This window comes from Camelus bactrianus, chromosome 24, assembly GCF_048773025.1.
Source record: "Camelus bactrianus isolate YW-2024 breed Bactrian camel chromosome 24, ASM4877302v1, whole genome shotgun sequence".
Taxonomy (NCBI): Eukaryota; Metazoa; Chordata; class Mammalia; order Artiodactyla; family Camelidae; genus Camelus; species Camelus bactrianus.
In genome coordinates this window covers 14,800,170-14,815,024 of record NC_133562.1, presented here as the reverse complement: position 1 = coordinate 14,815,024, position 14,855 = coordinate 14,800,170, and the positions used below count along the sequence as shown (strand labels likewise).

The following is a 14,855-nucleotide window of genomic DNA, read 5'->3' as shown; positions in this document are numbered from 1 at the left end:
TCAACATCCCTGTCTCCATCTTGGTCCAAACAGATGAACTGCCAAGTTTGTTTTTGTTTTTTTTTTTTTTTACCAAGTTCCAGTAAAAAGGAAGTAGAGCAATGCATCTGAGCATTTTGGAGACCAGTTTATCCTAGAACAGTATATTTTGAATCATTTCAGTATGTTCCCTTCCTTTGGAATATAACTGTATTGATATTTCAGGCCCTATTCTGACATTAAGTTTTATTCTGGGATAACATCTTCAATAAAAACTTGAGCAGTTCCTCAGTACAGAAGGAAGGGTGATGCCTAGAGGTAGTGGTTTGGGCTTGAAAACAGTAGTGCATGAAAATAGAAAACAACATGAAAATGCAGAGATGTGAAAGGGAATATGAAACAGAATTACAAGAATTAAACTTTCAAGAATCATTGTTAATAAAGGTAATAATAACAATAATGGTCTCCATTTGTTGAGAGCTTACCACTGTGGGAAGTTGTTTGCATACGTCGGTTAAGCTTGAGAAGTAGCTGATGGTGTTCTCATTTTATCGATGAGGAAACTGAGTCTCAAAAAGGCAGAACACTTCGTCTGAGGTCACCTAACAGTAAACAAGATTGAGACTCAGCTCGTAGTTTTGTTATTAGTATTGTACCATTGGTAGTATTGTGCCAGTTAATTTCCAAAGGCCATGGTCCTTTTCATTCGTCTCTACCCGGGGTCAGCAAACCTTTTCCGTAAAGGGACAAAGAGTAAATAGTTTAGAGTTTGCCGGCCATACAGTCCCTCTGCACGTTACCATCGGAGAGTGAAGGCAGCCAGAGACCATGCGGAAAGGAATGGGCATAGCAGTGTCCTAATAAAACTTTATTTACAAAGTCAGAGGCGGGGCCAGCACGGACTGTAGGCAATAGTTTGCTGACCTCTGATCTATATTGTTATAAGCTTAACTAGATACTCACTGCAAGTAAAAGCCTTAGGGTTAAACCAAAAGTTAAAATTAATAGCCAATAAATCTTTTCTGAGGACCTTTGGTGACCAAAGTCAGGAGAATAAAATAACTGAAACCTTGAAAGTACTGGTCCCGTAGGAAAAGAAAGACAGCTATCCTATGTGCGAAGTATTGTCCTGTATAAATTATGTATTAGCTTAAAAAAGCCCTGCTCTATATTCTCCAAAACTGTGAAGGTCATGAAAAACAAAGAGAGGTCAAGAAACTCACAGAACAGAGAACTGGTTGCAGTGTGATATCCTGGTTTGGTCCCAGAACAGAAAAAAGACATTGGTGGAAAAAACTAGTGAAATCCAAATAAAGCTTGTCATGTGGTTAGTAGATTGTACCATGTTCATTTCTTAGCTTTGACCATGTGCCACGGTTTTGTAAGATGTTAACAGGAGAAGCTGAGTGAAGGGCATTACAGGTACTCTTTCCACTACCTTCACAACTCTTCTACAAATCTGAAATTATTCTAAATTAAAAAGTTAAATTGTATTTATTTATTATTTATTACTGAATTTAAATTCCCAAACTTATTCCGATGTAGAAGTCCAGGTGAATGCTGAGACTGAAACTAAACACAGTTAAGTTGAGGTCTTGTTGAAAAAAAATATAGTAACAATACTTACCTGAGTCACCTAAAATGGATTTTAAACCTTAGGAGCCCTTAACTGCCCTTAAATATTGTGCTGCCGTTTATGTACTGATAACGCCTCCTTCAGACAAATTCCCTTCACTACAGAGACGAGAGAACTGTTTGTTTTTTATAGCACTGATTTTGATTGACGAATTCCTTTTTCCAAAGATTAAAATTATATAGAGATGACCCAGAAGAGGTAAGAAATTATTTACAAGGATTGTTACCACCTAGTTCTGTAAATACATATGATGGTGACTACCCAGTAAGCCATCTGAACATTGTCAGTCACTTTACCCAAGATGCTTTTTTATTAACATAAAAAGAAAAAGTTCATCTCAAGCTTAATGTAAGCCTGATACTAAAACCAGGTAAAGATAACATAATAATAAAACTGTACATTACTCTCACCTGTGGCTAAGATACATAGATCATAGATAAATACTGTCAAGGAGAAACATGCCATATAGTTTTAAGTGCGCCATGATCAGGTAGAGATTATTTCAGGCACGTAAGTTTTTTTTTTAATATTTGGGAACCTACTATTATAATATAAAATCTGTACCTCAATTTAAAATTAACACATAACTATCTTATTGGATACAGAAACCATTTGGTAAAAATAAAAAATTAATCTCTTCATGGAAACTTTTAGAAAACTAGAATTGGAAAGACTAATATGATTTTAAAAATCCCATTTCAAGCCAACAAATTTCTCATAGTTGATATTAAAACACAGGTGATATTCACAATAAAATGTGAAACAAACACTCTCACCACCACCGCTCTGTTGTGGGAGAGAAAGGGTGAAAACTGAAAAAAATGAAAGTAAATTTTTCAATTGCATAAGATACGATCACCTAGGAAGCCAAAGAAAATCAACTGGAAAGAATTATTACAGTAAGATTACTGGACATAACAGAATAGCAACAAACTGAGTTCCACAACCACAGATAGAAATATGAGTAAGTGTAATATTGATGAAGTACCATGGGCAATAAATATTAGACATTTCAAATACACTTAGCTTTGTCCATGCAATTCCACTTCTCAGTCTTTATCCTAAGGAAATAACTGAAGTGCAGAAAAGTTTGTTGCAGTAATATTATAATTGCTAAAAATTGGGAAATCCCATCTGTCTGACAATAAGGAACTGGTCAAATAAATTAAGGCATATCCATATAGAATGGAATACGTTAGGTCAGTATTACAATTGATGGAGTGTATACACAGGAAAATGGATACGTTATAGTGAAAAATTCAGCAATAAAATTCGGTGTGTTTATATATAGCTCTGAGATAGATTGATAGACTTTTTTTTCTATTGATATAAAATTGTTAACAGAGGTTATCTTCAGTGGTCAGATTGTATAGAATTTGTTTTGTTTTGTTTTAATATCTGTATTTTCTGCTATTTCTTCCAATGAATGTGAGTAGTTTGTATAATAAAATAAAAGAAGGGGGAGAAATAAGACATTTTTAAGCCCTTTGTCCCAGTTCCAGTTTTAGAAAAAATTGGAAATGTAATAAAATTACGTTAAAAAAAAGAAGTAGAGTTTTAATAGTTAAAGAATTTTCTACAATGGTATTCATGAAAGTATTTTTATAACTGAAAAAGATGCAGTGATAATATTAATGTCCCCAAATAATTACCCATATGGTAGACTACATAGGAAAAGAAATTGGAAGGATGTTTATCAAATCATTAAGCGTTTCTATCTCTGAGTCAGGCTCATGGATATTATTTTATTTTTGTGTTTTTCTTCTGTATTTCCTAAAGTGTTACTAATGAATACAGAGCACCTTTTTCTTCAGGAAAAAAACATGTGTTTTTAAAAGTCTAAGCTAACATCATCTGGTTATCGTTAACCACATAAATATTATAAAAGAAATGGAGTGTCTAAATTTGGTATTAAAATAAAACAGCATTTTTCTTTGTGTGAATAAACAAAAGAAAACCACCCTAAAATTTGATCTGTTCTGTGGTAGGTTGCTTCAGGTGAATGCAATGAAGACACCGAAGTTTACAACATCACCCTATGTACAGGGGATGAACTCACACTAATGGGCCAGGCAGAAATCCTGTATGCAAAGACTTTCAAGGAGAAGTCACGACTCAACACCATCTTCAAAAAGATTGGGAAGCTCAATTCCATCAGCAAGCTGGGAAAAGGCAAAATGCCCTGCCTCATCTGCATGAACCACCGGACCAACGAGAGCGTCAGCCTCCCATTCCAGTGCAAGGGCCGGTTCAGCACGCGGAGCCCCCTGGAACTTCAGATGCAGGAGGGCGAGCACACCATCCGCAACATTGTGGAGAAAACCAGGCTTCCCGTGAATGTGACGGTGCCCAGTCCTCCACCGAGGAACCCGTACGACCTCCACTTCATCCGCGAGGGGCACCGCTACAAGTTTGTGAACATCCAGACCAAGACCGTGGTGGTCTGCTGTGTGCTGCGGAACAACAAGATCCTCCCCATGCACTTCCCTCTGCACTTGACCGTCCCCAAGTTTAGCCTCCCGGAACACCTGGTGAAGGGGGAAGTATGGCCCGAAACCCTGGTCCATCACTGGCTGGGTATCTGCCAAGAACAGTTCGACATCGATGAGTATTCACGGGCGGTCCGCGACGTGAAAACGGACTGGAACGAGGACTGTAAGAGTCCCAAGAAAGGCCGGTGCACTGGCCACAACCACGTGCCCAACTCCCTCAGCTACGCTCGCGACGAGCTCACCCAGTCCTTCCACCGGCTCTCGGTCTGTGTGTATGGCAACAATCTCCATGGCAACAGCGAGGTGAACCTCCACGGCTGCAGGGACCTGGGGGGAGAGTGGGCCCCCTTCCCTCATGACATCCTGCCCTATCAGGACTCGGGTGACAGCGGGAGCGACTACCTTTTCCCAGAAGCTAGTGAAGAATCAGCGGGCCTCCCGGGGAAGTCGGAGCTCCCTTATGAAGAGCTGTGGTTGGAGGAAGGCAAGCCCAGCCATCAGCCTCTCACGCGCTCCCTGAGCGAGAAGAGCAGGTGTGATCAGTTTAGAGGTTCTGCCCGGGCCAAGTGCGCAACTTCTCCCCTGCCTGTCCCCGGAACTCTGGGAGCAGCAATGAAGTCTTCAGAGATTGCCCTACCTCCACCTCCAGTGCCTCCCAAATCTGAAGCCGTAAGTCCTTTCTGTTTTTGAGTGATGTGCTGGTCCTTCTGGTCTTTCTGCCCAGTCACCTGCTAATTTCTTTTCTTTCTTAAAAAAAAGAAAAACTCCCCAACAGACGATTCTCAGGATGAACAAATGTGTTTAATTTGCAGTGATACATAAATAGTAGTTTTCCTGTACGTTTGATAGGAAACTTTTGGAGGGTTCTTACTAGAAGAGGTTTGAACACGCTGCCTAGAGAACGGATAATAGGGGGAGAGTGCAGAAGGCGGAGCTGAGAAGAGGTATGAACACGGTGATGGAGGTATGAAACCAGGATGCTGTGAACCATAGCAGCTGGTCGCTGCAGATGGCGGGGGGGAAATAAGCCACTTCGGAACATGTTTTAGAGGTGGAACCAACAGTATTTACTGATAAATTGGATGTGGGTAGTGAAGGAAAGAGAGAAATCAGGAGGAACCCTTAGATTTGCAGCCTGAGCAGCAGAGTGGATGTTAGTGCCACTTACACGGATGGGGAATGACTGAGGAGTAGATTTATTTGGTGGGAGGGGGGTGCAAGAGACATGAGCATCATTTGTAACTCTCTCCTGTACCCTTGAAGTTACACGGAGATCAGAGCATTGTGGGTGCGCCCAAGTGCACGCCACACGCACACACACCACAGAGCAGAACTAGGTGCTAGCGTGGTTCCATTTACCTCCTTAAATATAATTCATTCAGAGCTCGGGGGAGCGTCTATCAAATTTTAATGTAAAGTGATCCTACAGGACAGAAAGGGCCCTCTGTTTTGACCATGTCCTTTGATTGACAGGCACTCTGAACCTTCGCAGCTCAGTTTTGATCACTGGATTTCTTTATATCTGAAGGGAGAAAGCGTTCAAGGCATAGGGTGTGATTCTCTTTTTTTCTTCTACCTCCAGCAGAATCCTTAAAAATAAAATTACACAAACCCCAATAAATAGAAGAATTACCATCCAAACCCACCTGACTAAAGCACAGATTGGAGGGAAGGGGTCTCCCCATGGCCCTGTGCCCCCACCGGGTGGCCTGTCTGGAACCCTGGGGCTGTGCAGAGCCTTGTTTCAAAACCACGGAATTACTGGGCTAGATGCTAGAAAAGTCACCATCAATAACCCCTGGACTCTGGACTCTAGTACCTTTTTGTTTTATAGAGAAGGGAACAGATAAAAAGAGAGGACAACTGTACAGGTTAAAATGTGGGAGGGCTACAGAGGTCATGTGGCGGAGAAGGGGGAGTCAGAGGGGAAGGAAACCTCTAGCTGGGCGATGAATGAGGGAAGCCTTCATGGAGAGGATATTTTCAGATGAGCTGAGGGAATATACACGGACGGGAAGAGCGGAGAGAAAGAAGGGCATTGCAGACAGAAGGGCGTGAGCAAAGGCTGGGGCTGATGAGGAAGAGCCCAGAGTCCTGCTGGGCCAGTGGAACAGGGCTGACTAAGGAGAGTGAAGGGCAGTGGTGGCCTCCAGGCTGGAACCAGGTCATGGACAGCCGGGCAGCCCTCTGTGCAGGACAATCGTGGGTAGCTGTCCGTGCAGAGCCCTCACTGCTGCAAAGCTTTCCTGAGAGGAGACCTACCTCCAGTGTCTGTCCCACGACACAAAAACTCCCCAGAAGTTGCAGGTCTGGACTTTTCCCTGCTTTTTCCAGATTCTTCCAGGACCTTAAGACACAAGCCCAGAGAGCCCCGTACCTAGTAGGGGTCGTGGAATTTTGGGGGGAAGTCTTGGTGGAGTCAGAGTCCTTGGTTCTTCTATTCATGTCAGATGGTGTTCCCTCCCTCCTCCCAAAAATAGTAAAAGGTAAGGGGACACTCTTAGTAAGTACTGTAGGCAGTTTTAGGAAATGTCTCAACTCAGCTATGCGTTTGATACTGCTTGAAGCTTGGGGTACTTATCTTCAGTAAGAATATGACCACATGAGCTTTTCCTAGAGAACGTTGGTCGCACTGGCACACAGTGGGGACTCATTGACTCATCCCAGGTGGTCACACCCGGAGTCATTTATGTCACCCCGTCTTGAGGTAGGAAACTGGCAACACTTCTTTGCACTGTGGCTAATGAAAGATGAGTAAGAACATAAATATTAAGAGGCCCTGTCTTGACCTTGGTACTAAAAGAAAAATGTTAGAGTTAAATTTGAAACTAAAAGCAAATCTCACAGCGGCAGAAAAGGTTTTGGCCTCCTGTCGAAGCTGTAATTTCTTATGACGTAAGAGAACCTTCTCGGAGCGTGTTCAGTGTTTATAGAATGCTGTAGTCATAAGGACGTTGTATAAACACCTGAAATTACTTAATTTCCTTTTTTTAAGAATTAGGCATTTCAAATGAAGTCATATTTTTTTATTGGTTCTACGACCACGAAATGAATTTTCCGTTTTTAGCCTGTGCGTGGGATGCAGAGAACGTCATGATTGTTAGATGTGGCTTCAGCTCGTAATTTTCAAAAGGGAACTTTAATGGGGCATAAATTCAAGTGCTCCCACAGAACTAAACAGAACTGCTTCGGACAGTGACAGTGGGCGGGACCTGGGAGAGAGATGGGCCGCGTGTCTCACAGCTAGTCTGCCTCATAATTAAAGACAGAAGTAAGTTTTCAAGCAAGGCCACTTCCAAGTGAGATGTTACCTGGGAAGGTGACAACTCCTACCAGGTCTTCAGGAACAGAAGATGCTGGAGACGTGAAAAAAACCACGTCTTTCATAGCCAGGGAAGGAGAGCTGGTAATCAGAGAATGAACTCTGCTTTGCCACAGTCCATGGCCCAGTCGTGTTAAATTCTAGAGGGACAGTGACATCACTGCTGTGTCTGTCAGCCTGTCCCATTTTCTCCTCATTCTTTTCTTCTCTCCCTGATCCAGGGTTCTAAGTCAGAGCCAACATCTGTGCTCTTCCCCAGCAGATTGTGACGATCTTTGTTTCTTTCCGTAGGAAGTGAGACTAAATCTGTCTCCATCCACGATCGCATTTGTAGGGTTCCCAGCAGTGGGCTGCAGCCCCAGCGGCATCCCAGTATGCCTGTCTACCATCCTCCCCGCATCCTAAAGTGGAAAACCAGGCTTTGGCGCTGAACAGAAAATCCTCAGTGGAGGAGTATCAGTTTAGCCCTGTTATTGTGCTCTGTCCCTAATGTGGCTATTTAGAATTATACTTAGTCCAGATCTTGGTAAAGAACATTTAATTTTTTTTTTTTTAAATACAAAACCCTGCCACTCACCTTTCCCGAGTTTAAGAGGCCATCCCCTCCCTAACTGGAATGTCCCAGGGAGGAGGGAACGGCTCCTTTTTCCGGGCACGGAAAGGATGCAGCCACTTGTATCCTTTAAAAACTCACTGCAGAGGAGCCCAAGCTGGGGAGCCACCTAGCTCGCTAAGCGGTGACATTTTCATTCTGTAAAACTGTGCAGAGTGCCCTCAAATCAGAATAACCTGACGGTTTCTCTTAAGTGGGTTATCCTTTTTGGTCCATATGTTTATTCCAAACATATCCTCTGTTTCGTAACATTGTGGGCCTCATTCCATAATTGTAATTGTCTGCCAGTTGGCCGGTAATGTGTAAAATATTTACCCAGATACACTCTACAAGTGACAGTCTTCAAGAGCTGCCTTTTTGAGTATTTTTCCCCCTCTTTGGAAGATGCCATTCTGGAGAGCAATGATGAGAAGGCTTGGTACTGCATGAAATTCTGTAAGTAGAATGTTTGACTCCCAGACTACTCTGGGCTGTGCGCTGAATTACAAAGTCAGTATCAAAACCACAGGATCACAACTCTTCTAAAGCTATTTGTACAATAGTATCAAACCTGAGGATCCCAGAACCCAGGGATTAATTAATGTCCCCTGTCTTCAGTAACAGCAAAAAAAAAAAAAAAAAGGTTGGATGTTAACATTAGCAATTCCTGAGATTTGTGAAAAGAAAATCATAAACGGAGCTCTAGGTTGTAAACCACTGGTTTAAGCAAGTGTCAGCACAGTAGGGACGGAGAATTTGTTAGCCTTCGGGATGGACTGGGACGCCCCCTTGGGCATAGGAGAAGCAGGGTGTGAGGGCTGAGCTATCAGATGGATTAGCTAGAAGTCCACCGTGGATAAAGTGCCTGTAATGGAGCACTTTATGTTGCTGTTGTGGACGTTTGAGAACAATAAGATGTAAAGGGTGAATTTAACGCCAGATTCCAGGCTGGACCTAGTTCAGGAGGTGCTTGAAAAGACGGACTGAGCTGTACAGCAGTCAGGCAGGTGTCTGAATCTGCCTCAGACAGACTGAACAGCTGATGGGAAAATGGAAGGAAACACTGAGCATCCTGGGAGCCTGCCTTCCCCTTCTCCATGGAATGTAACTGGAAGCAGAGAGAGGCACTTCGCCACACTATGTGGTAGACAACTCGAAGCACAAAGCATCGCGTCTAAGAACCACGCGTGGATTTGCATCGTCACTCTGCCACTTGGTACCTTCCTACCTCGGGCAAAATATTTAACCTCCTGAATCAGTTCCCAGGGGAATGAATAACAGCGTCTTCACTGCATTATTGTCTTGTACAAAGTACTTGGCACCTTTCCCTGGCACTCGGGAAGCATTCAATAAATAGTAGCAGTAACTTAATATGGGATGGATTCTTTTTTTAGGGTCAGATAGAAAATAATTTTTTGGAAAATATTTCCTCTGTCCTTCCTTATTAACTAAGGCACCAGGCCTCTCCAAAGAGTCACGAAAGCTTATGGGGACAAGGACACTTGCCTGCACAGCCAGGCCAGCAGAGACCCCTGGCACCCAGGCAGGGGGCAGTCACCCCCACATTCCCAAAGTCCATGTGATAGTTTCCTTTGCTAGGTCTCTAGATATCCCAGAAACCTAACTGGGTTTCAAAATAACAAAACATTCTCTTCATGTGACTTCAAAAATATCTACTTGATAAGCAAGCTTATGTTATATTTGCTGTATATGCATGTATGCTATATATGTTATGGTTACCTCGCTGTGGAGCCAAATTTGTAATCATAAACCAAAAAAAAAAAAAAAGGAGCTTAATACTTGGCAGCCTGTGGACCCCAGTAACACGTAATCCTTTCGTTGGGAGGTTGGGGGTTTTGCAGAACTACAGGGTACCTATAAAAAAGCCATATGTGGCTCGAAGCCTGCAAATACTGAAATTCCTAGGGAAAGCTGCAGAACTGTTAAAGCTGAGAAGTTGCCTTGGCTAATTCTGTTACGCAAGGCTAGGCTGGGTCGTGACGCTGCCAGGTGCCACACCTGCATGTGGCCACCCTACAGAATGGGGGGCCCTCACAAGACTACCCAGGTTAAGAAAAAGCCATGAAAATATATTGTTTAAAAATGAAGAGAAGTGGCTCTAAGAACTGTTCTGCTCTGGATGTTTATTTTATTTTGTCTTTGGGCTTTCTCCTTCTATTGAATATTAATATTAGAGAAGGCCTTAAAGGGAGAGATTTTCCTAAATGAACTTGACATATTCATAGTCCAGTGTACGTACTAAAAAGATTAATCTGGAAGTGATTATTTACTTTTTCAAAATAATTGCTCTGCAAAAGGACTCACTCGGGATTCCACTAATTAATGAGATCTCCTAAGGCATCTGATATTTAATTCATTTTAATTACCACTTTTGAGGAGTAGTCTGTAAGCAAGCCATCCCAAGGTCTCCCATTTGTTAACTGAAATAAGAACTGAATTATTACTGTGTTTTTGGTAATTTTGGAAACTAATTGCCTTCAGTTTCATGTAGGTTATTTGTTTTTAAATGAAACCATCTAGGCCAGAAATTGTCTTCTCCTGTGTCCACTGAAAGTCTCAATGATTTGAATGTTAATGGAGTCATTGAAATAATTCTATGGGATTGCTCTGGCTCCAAATCTGCACTCTTAGGGTTAGCATTTGCACAAAGTGACATTAATAGGAAGGTTATATACTATTTAAATGTATCTGTCATGCATTATACTCCTTGCTCAGAAAAGGTCTTTATTCTCTGCCCCAATGGCATATTCTTCCTTCGGAGTCCACGGAAGCACCCTGGAATCTAAACAAGTATTCTTTTCAGAACTGCATGCCCTTCTTGCCTCCGAGTAGCGGCCTCCTGTGCCCTCCGCCTTGACTCCCTCGCCCAGGGCCTGGAGGTTGGAGGCCATGTCAGCCCCAGGCCTGCCTTGGGTCCTTATCATCAGCTCAGACAATGGGAAAAAGGAACGTGCGCATCTGGGAATCAGGACTCCGACTGTAAATCACATCTGCCCTTGTGTAATTCATCAAATAGACCTTCATTTATTGCCATCTTGTCATTAGAAAACTTTAACTTCTACTGGGCTGAAAATATCGCTGATGGGTATGTTACAGGGTTGTGACCTCTTTGTATAAAAGCCTCTTTATAAATAAGATTTCTTTAGGCTGGAATGATTTTGTTATTGAGGAGAGGGAGTGTGGGAAGAAACGTAAAATACAGGGCAGAGGCCGTGCAGTGAAGGCAAAGTTACAAAGTTCAGGAAAGCATGGTTACAAAACTCCTTTCTTTGGAACGCTGACACTATCTCGGAGTCAGCTTTTTTAGAGAAGGAAACTCATAGTAAAGGTGAGTCCAATCTCCAATCAAGCTCACCTTGTATATATGTTTTATGAATTGTCATCAACAGGGAAACAAAATAATCCTGAGTCTGCCCAAGGATGGCAGAATCCCTTAGTGTGATCTGAGACCCGAGATCTTCACCCACAGGCATGAGAGGGTAGACTTTAGACTGTAGACAAGGAAGTGGAAGGCCTCATTGGCAAGTATCTCCAGATCCACTGCCTTGTGTTTTAAAGTTGAGTAATCACTGCTATGAAATTGATTCCTCCTCCCCCCCAAAAAAAACAGTTCAGCAAAGAACATATCATAGTAAGTATTCCGTTTACTTTTCTTAAGCTGTCTCTTTGGTCCAGTTAATGAAGTGGTGTGAAAGTGTCACTTCTTCCACAGAAGACAAGTAGGGGGTTCCAGGAAACTAAGGCTTTCCAAGAAATATTATACCAAAAGGCCCCCATTCCCACACTATGCTGTTTCATAAGTGCTCTGTGTGTCTTTTATTTGTTGTATTCATTTAATTCCTAGGAAGTGTCCGAGAAAGATAATGTCCCAGGAGAAAGAAAATGTTTCATATATATATAAAATATTCCAGTTGTATGTAATGTTTGGATTTTTGTCCTCCAAACATCAACATTTTACCGTTTTCAACCGTGCAATCATGAGCTTTGTACCTATGATTAAATTCTCATATGTTACCTTTAACATGTGGCTATTTAGGGGGCAGACCTTGTTTCCCATTTTCCACAAATTATTGGTCCTTCACTCCCTGCTCAGTTCCCTCCCAGCTAAACAGAGTCACAGCTGGGAGGAGTGGTGGGGAACACACGCTCAGATGCCTATTCCAGGGGTCAGGAAATCAAGTTACGCTTTCTGGCAAGGATTCTGAAAATGAAGAAAATAGCCCCATTCTATGGTGCGTGTGATTCTGACCACAGATGGGAGCTGGGTTTTGACTTTGTTGACCACCTTCACATTGAGACAGGAAGCTTCCCGCGGGGCGTGTCCGTCTTGGCTTTAGCTGTGGGAGAATAAGCTACCAGGGATCACTTTGCTAGCTGTCCATGCCCAGTGCTGGCATGGCGAAGGCAGAGAGCAGTGGGAAAAATGTGTTCTCTCCTTTTTTTAAAATAAAGGAGAGCCCAGACCCCTGGGTCAGTGTGCCCTTGACCACCAGGTTACATGCCTGCGTGTACGTATCCAGGCACATTTTCAAATTTCTTCCCAGTTAAGAAGAAAGCCATGCCTCCTTCAATCCAGTGCCCCTTTCTAATCACTGCCTCCCCCTTCCCTCCCAGCCAGTATTCTTTTTTTTTTCCTTAATTGAAGTACTGTCAGTTATAATGTGTCCATTTCTGGTATACAGCACATGTTCTTTTTCATTAAGGGTTATTACAAGATATGGAACATAGTTTCCTGTGCTACAGAGAAGAAACTTTTTTCAAATGTTTTTTTGTATATAGTCCAACCAGTATTCTTGAAAAGAGTGGTGTGTCCTCGCTAACCCACCCTCACCTCCTGCTCTGGTTTTGGGTCCCTGGAATCTGCTTCCTTGGTGGGATCCGCGGGGACCAGCTGGCTGGCTCACATCTCCCGACCCGCCCTGACTCCCTGCCGCCCTGCCGTCTTCCCTCGCCGCTCCCCTAAGCCATCCTCCCCACCGCTCGCTTCTCTGACACTGCTGGAGCCTGTTCTGGGCTCTGAGTGGTGGATGCGGTCCCGTGTGTGTCTCCTCCGTGGCCTCCTCCTCTGCCCGCCCCTTCGGGGCTCTTCCCTTCTCATCGGGGATCTCAGTGCCGCCACGACTTCAGGCTCTGTCAGCAGAACATCAAGCCCAGACTTTCTCCAACACTGGACTCCTTGGTCTCTCCCAAGCGCTGTTCTTCCTTCTCAGTTTCTATCTGATAAACGGCACCAGGATTTATCTCATCCTCTAAGCCCCCAGACCAGGGGTAATCCTGGTGGACTTTTCATGCCCACGTACCGTTTGTCCACTCATAATTCCTTCTCTCTGGAGACTGTCTCAGTATAATTTCCTGTGGATTTGTTCTCCTCCTGCCACTTCAAATAAACTCTTGCTGTTCCCACTGACCCTCGCCCCAACTTCTGTTATTCCATGACCGACTTTCATCTCACTCCCGTGTTTGTCCCCTTCCCTCCCAGCTAATGCCAGGAGCTACTCTTTCTCGCCTCTTCTACACAACACCAGCTCCATGAACACGCGATAGGCGCTCAGCATCTGACTGAACAAATCAGAAGCGAGGGGAATTCATGTCGTATGTAGGAAAAGGGAAAGCGAAGGCCATGTTCTTCAGACTTTCAGGGGCAGTGGAAATAGATGATCCCAGCCATTGGCCCCCAGGACAGAGACGTTTTACAGCCTAATTCAAACTCCCACTATTCAATTAAGTCAGCGTGTCAGATGGCAGTCACTTGAGTACGCCTCCCTAAGAATATGTCTCATAGACTGAAGTGACAGTTCCAGAAAGAGCAGAACTCACCCACTTCGGGGGGAGGGTATAGCTCAAGTGGTAGAGCACATGCTTAGCACGCATGAGGTCCTGGGTTCAATCCCCAGTACCTCCATTAAAAATAAATTTAAAAACCTAATTACCCCCCGCCAAAAAAAAATAATACAAAAATAAATAAAACATTAAAAAAAGAACTCACCACTTCACCTCCAGCTGGCTTTCCTGTTAGCCTGGGTTAGCAGTCAGCTGTGTGAACACTGAGGAGAGGTGTCTTACTCCTGGGTAGCCATCGAATCTTGTCTTTGATAAGACTGAGTCATTGAGCAATTCTTTAGAAAAGAGGAAGGCTTGTGACGGGAAAGGATGAGAGTGTTGTGCTGGAGGTAAACCCACTGGAAAGGAAGGCTTTAGACCGGAGAACCGCTCGTGAAGCCAGGTGCTGGGTTCGGAAGGGAGTCCGCGTGCCCTGCTGCCCTCTGAATCCGTGCTGTGATCACTGACCCTGTCATAACCCAAGCTACTCATCACAAGAAATTACCTTCCAGTAGCCCAGGGTCGCCCATCGTCTGTGATGGGTGGTAACACCGACCTCAGAACTGGATGCCATCCCCTGACTTAGCACCAGCCCTGGAGGCTGATTCCTGATAGTCCAGGAGCCCCGCCCTCCCTGCGCTGCCAGTTGAAGTTCAGTCTTGAAGGCTGCACTGGGGAGGAAGAGAAGGGCATCCTCGTTTAGAACAGCCGTTACCCGGGGCGGGGTGCTGACAGCGAAGCCACGACAGTGCCCGGTTCAGAACTACCATCATCTCTTTCACTCTGACGCTGCGTCATGTGCAGCAGCGGCAGACTTGACGGTGGTCGTAGGTACCAGGTCTGCTGGCCCCTTTGCTCTTCTCAAGTGACACCAATATGAGGACGCATGCAGCCCAAATAACTTATCCTAACAGTTTCCACATAAAAATATAAAAGGCATTCTTATGGCATGTGTTTAAAAATAAAAGTGCCTTTTCATTGTATTTTTTGGTT

At 43.8% G+C, this 14,855-nt stretch overlaps 1 protein-coding gene across 2 annotated transcripts in view; it reads left to right on the top strand.

Moving 5' to 3' along the window:
* Positions 1 to 14,855, top strand: part of GAREM1 (GRB2 associated regulator of MAPK1 subtype 1) — a 167,770-nt gene that overhangs the window by 142,636 nt on the left and 10,279 nt on the right. For both annotated transcript variants that reach the window (XM_045510475.2, XM_074352216.1), the window contains exon 4: positions 3,604 to 4,776. In XM_045510475.2, coding sequence (XP_045366431.2) covers positions 3,604 to 4,776 — 1,173 coding nt within the window. The remainder of the gene's footprint in view (positions 1 to 3,603; positions 4,777 to 14,855) is intronic.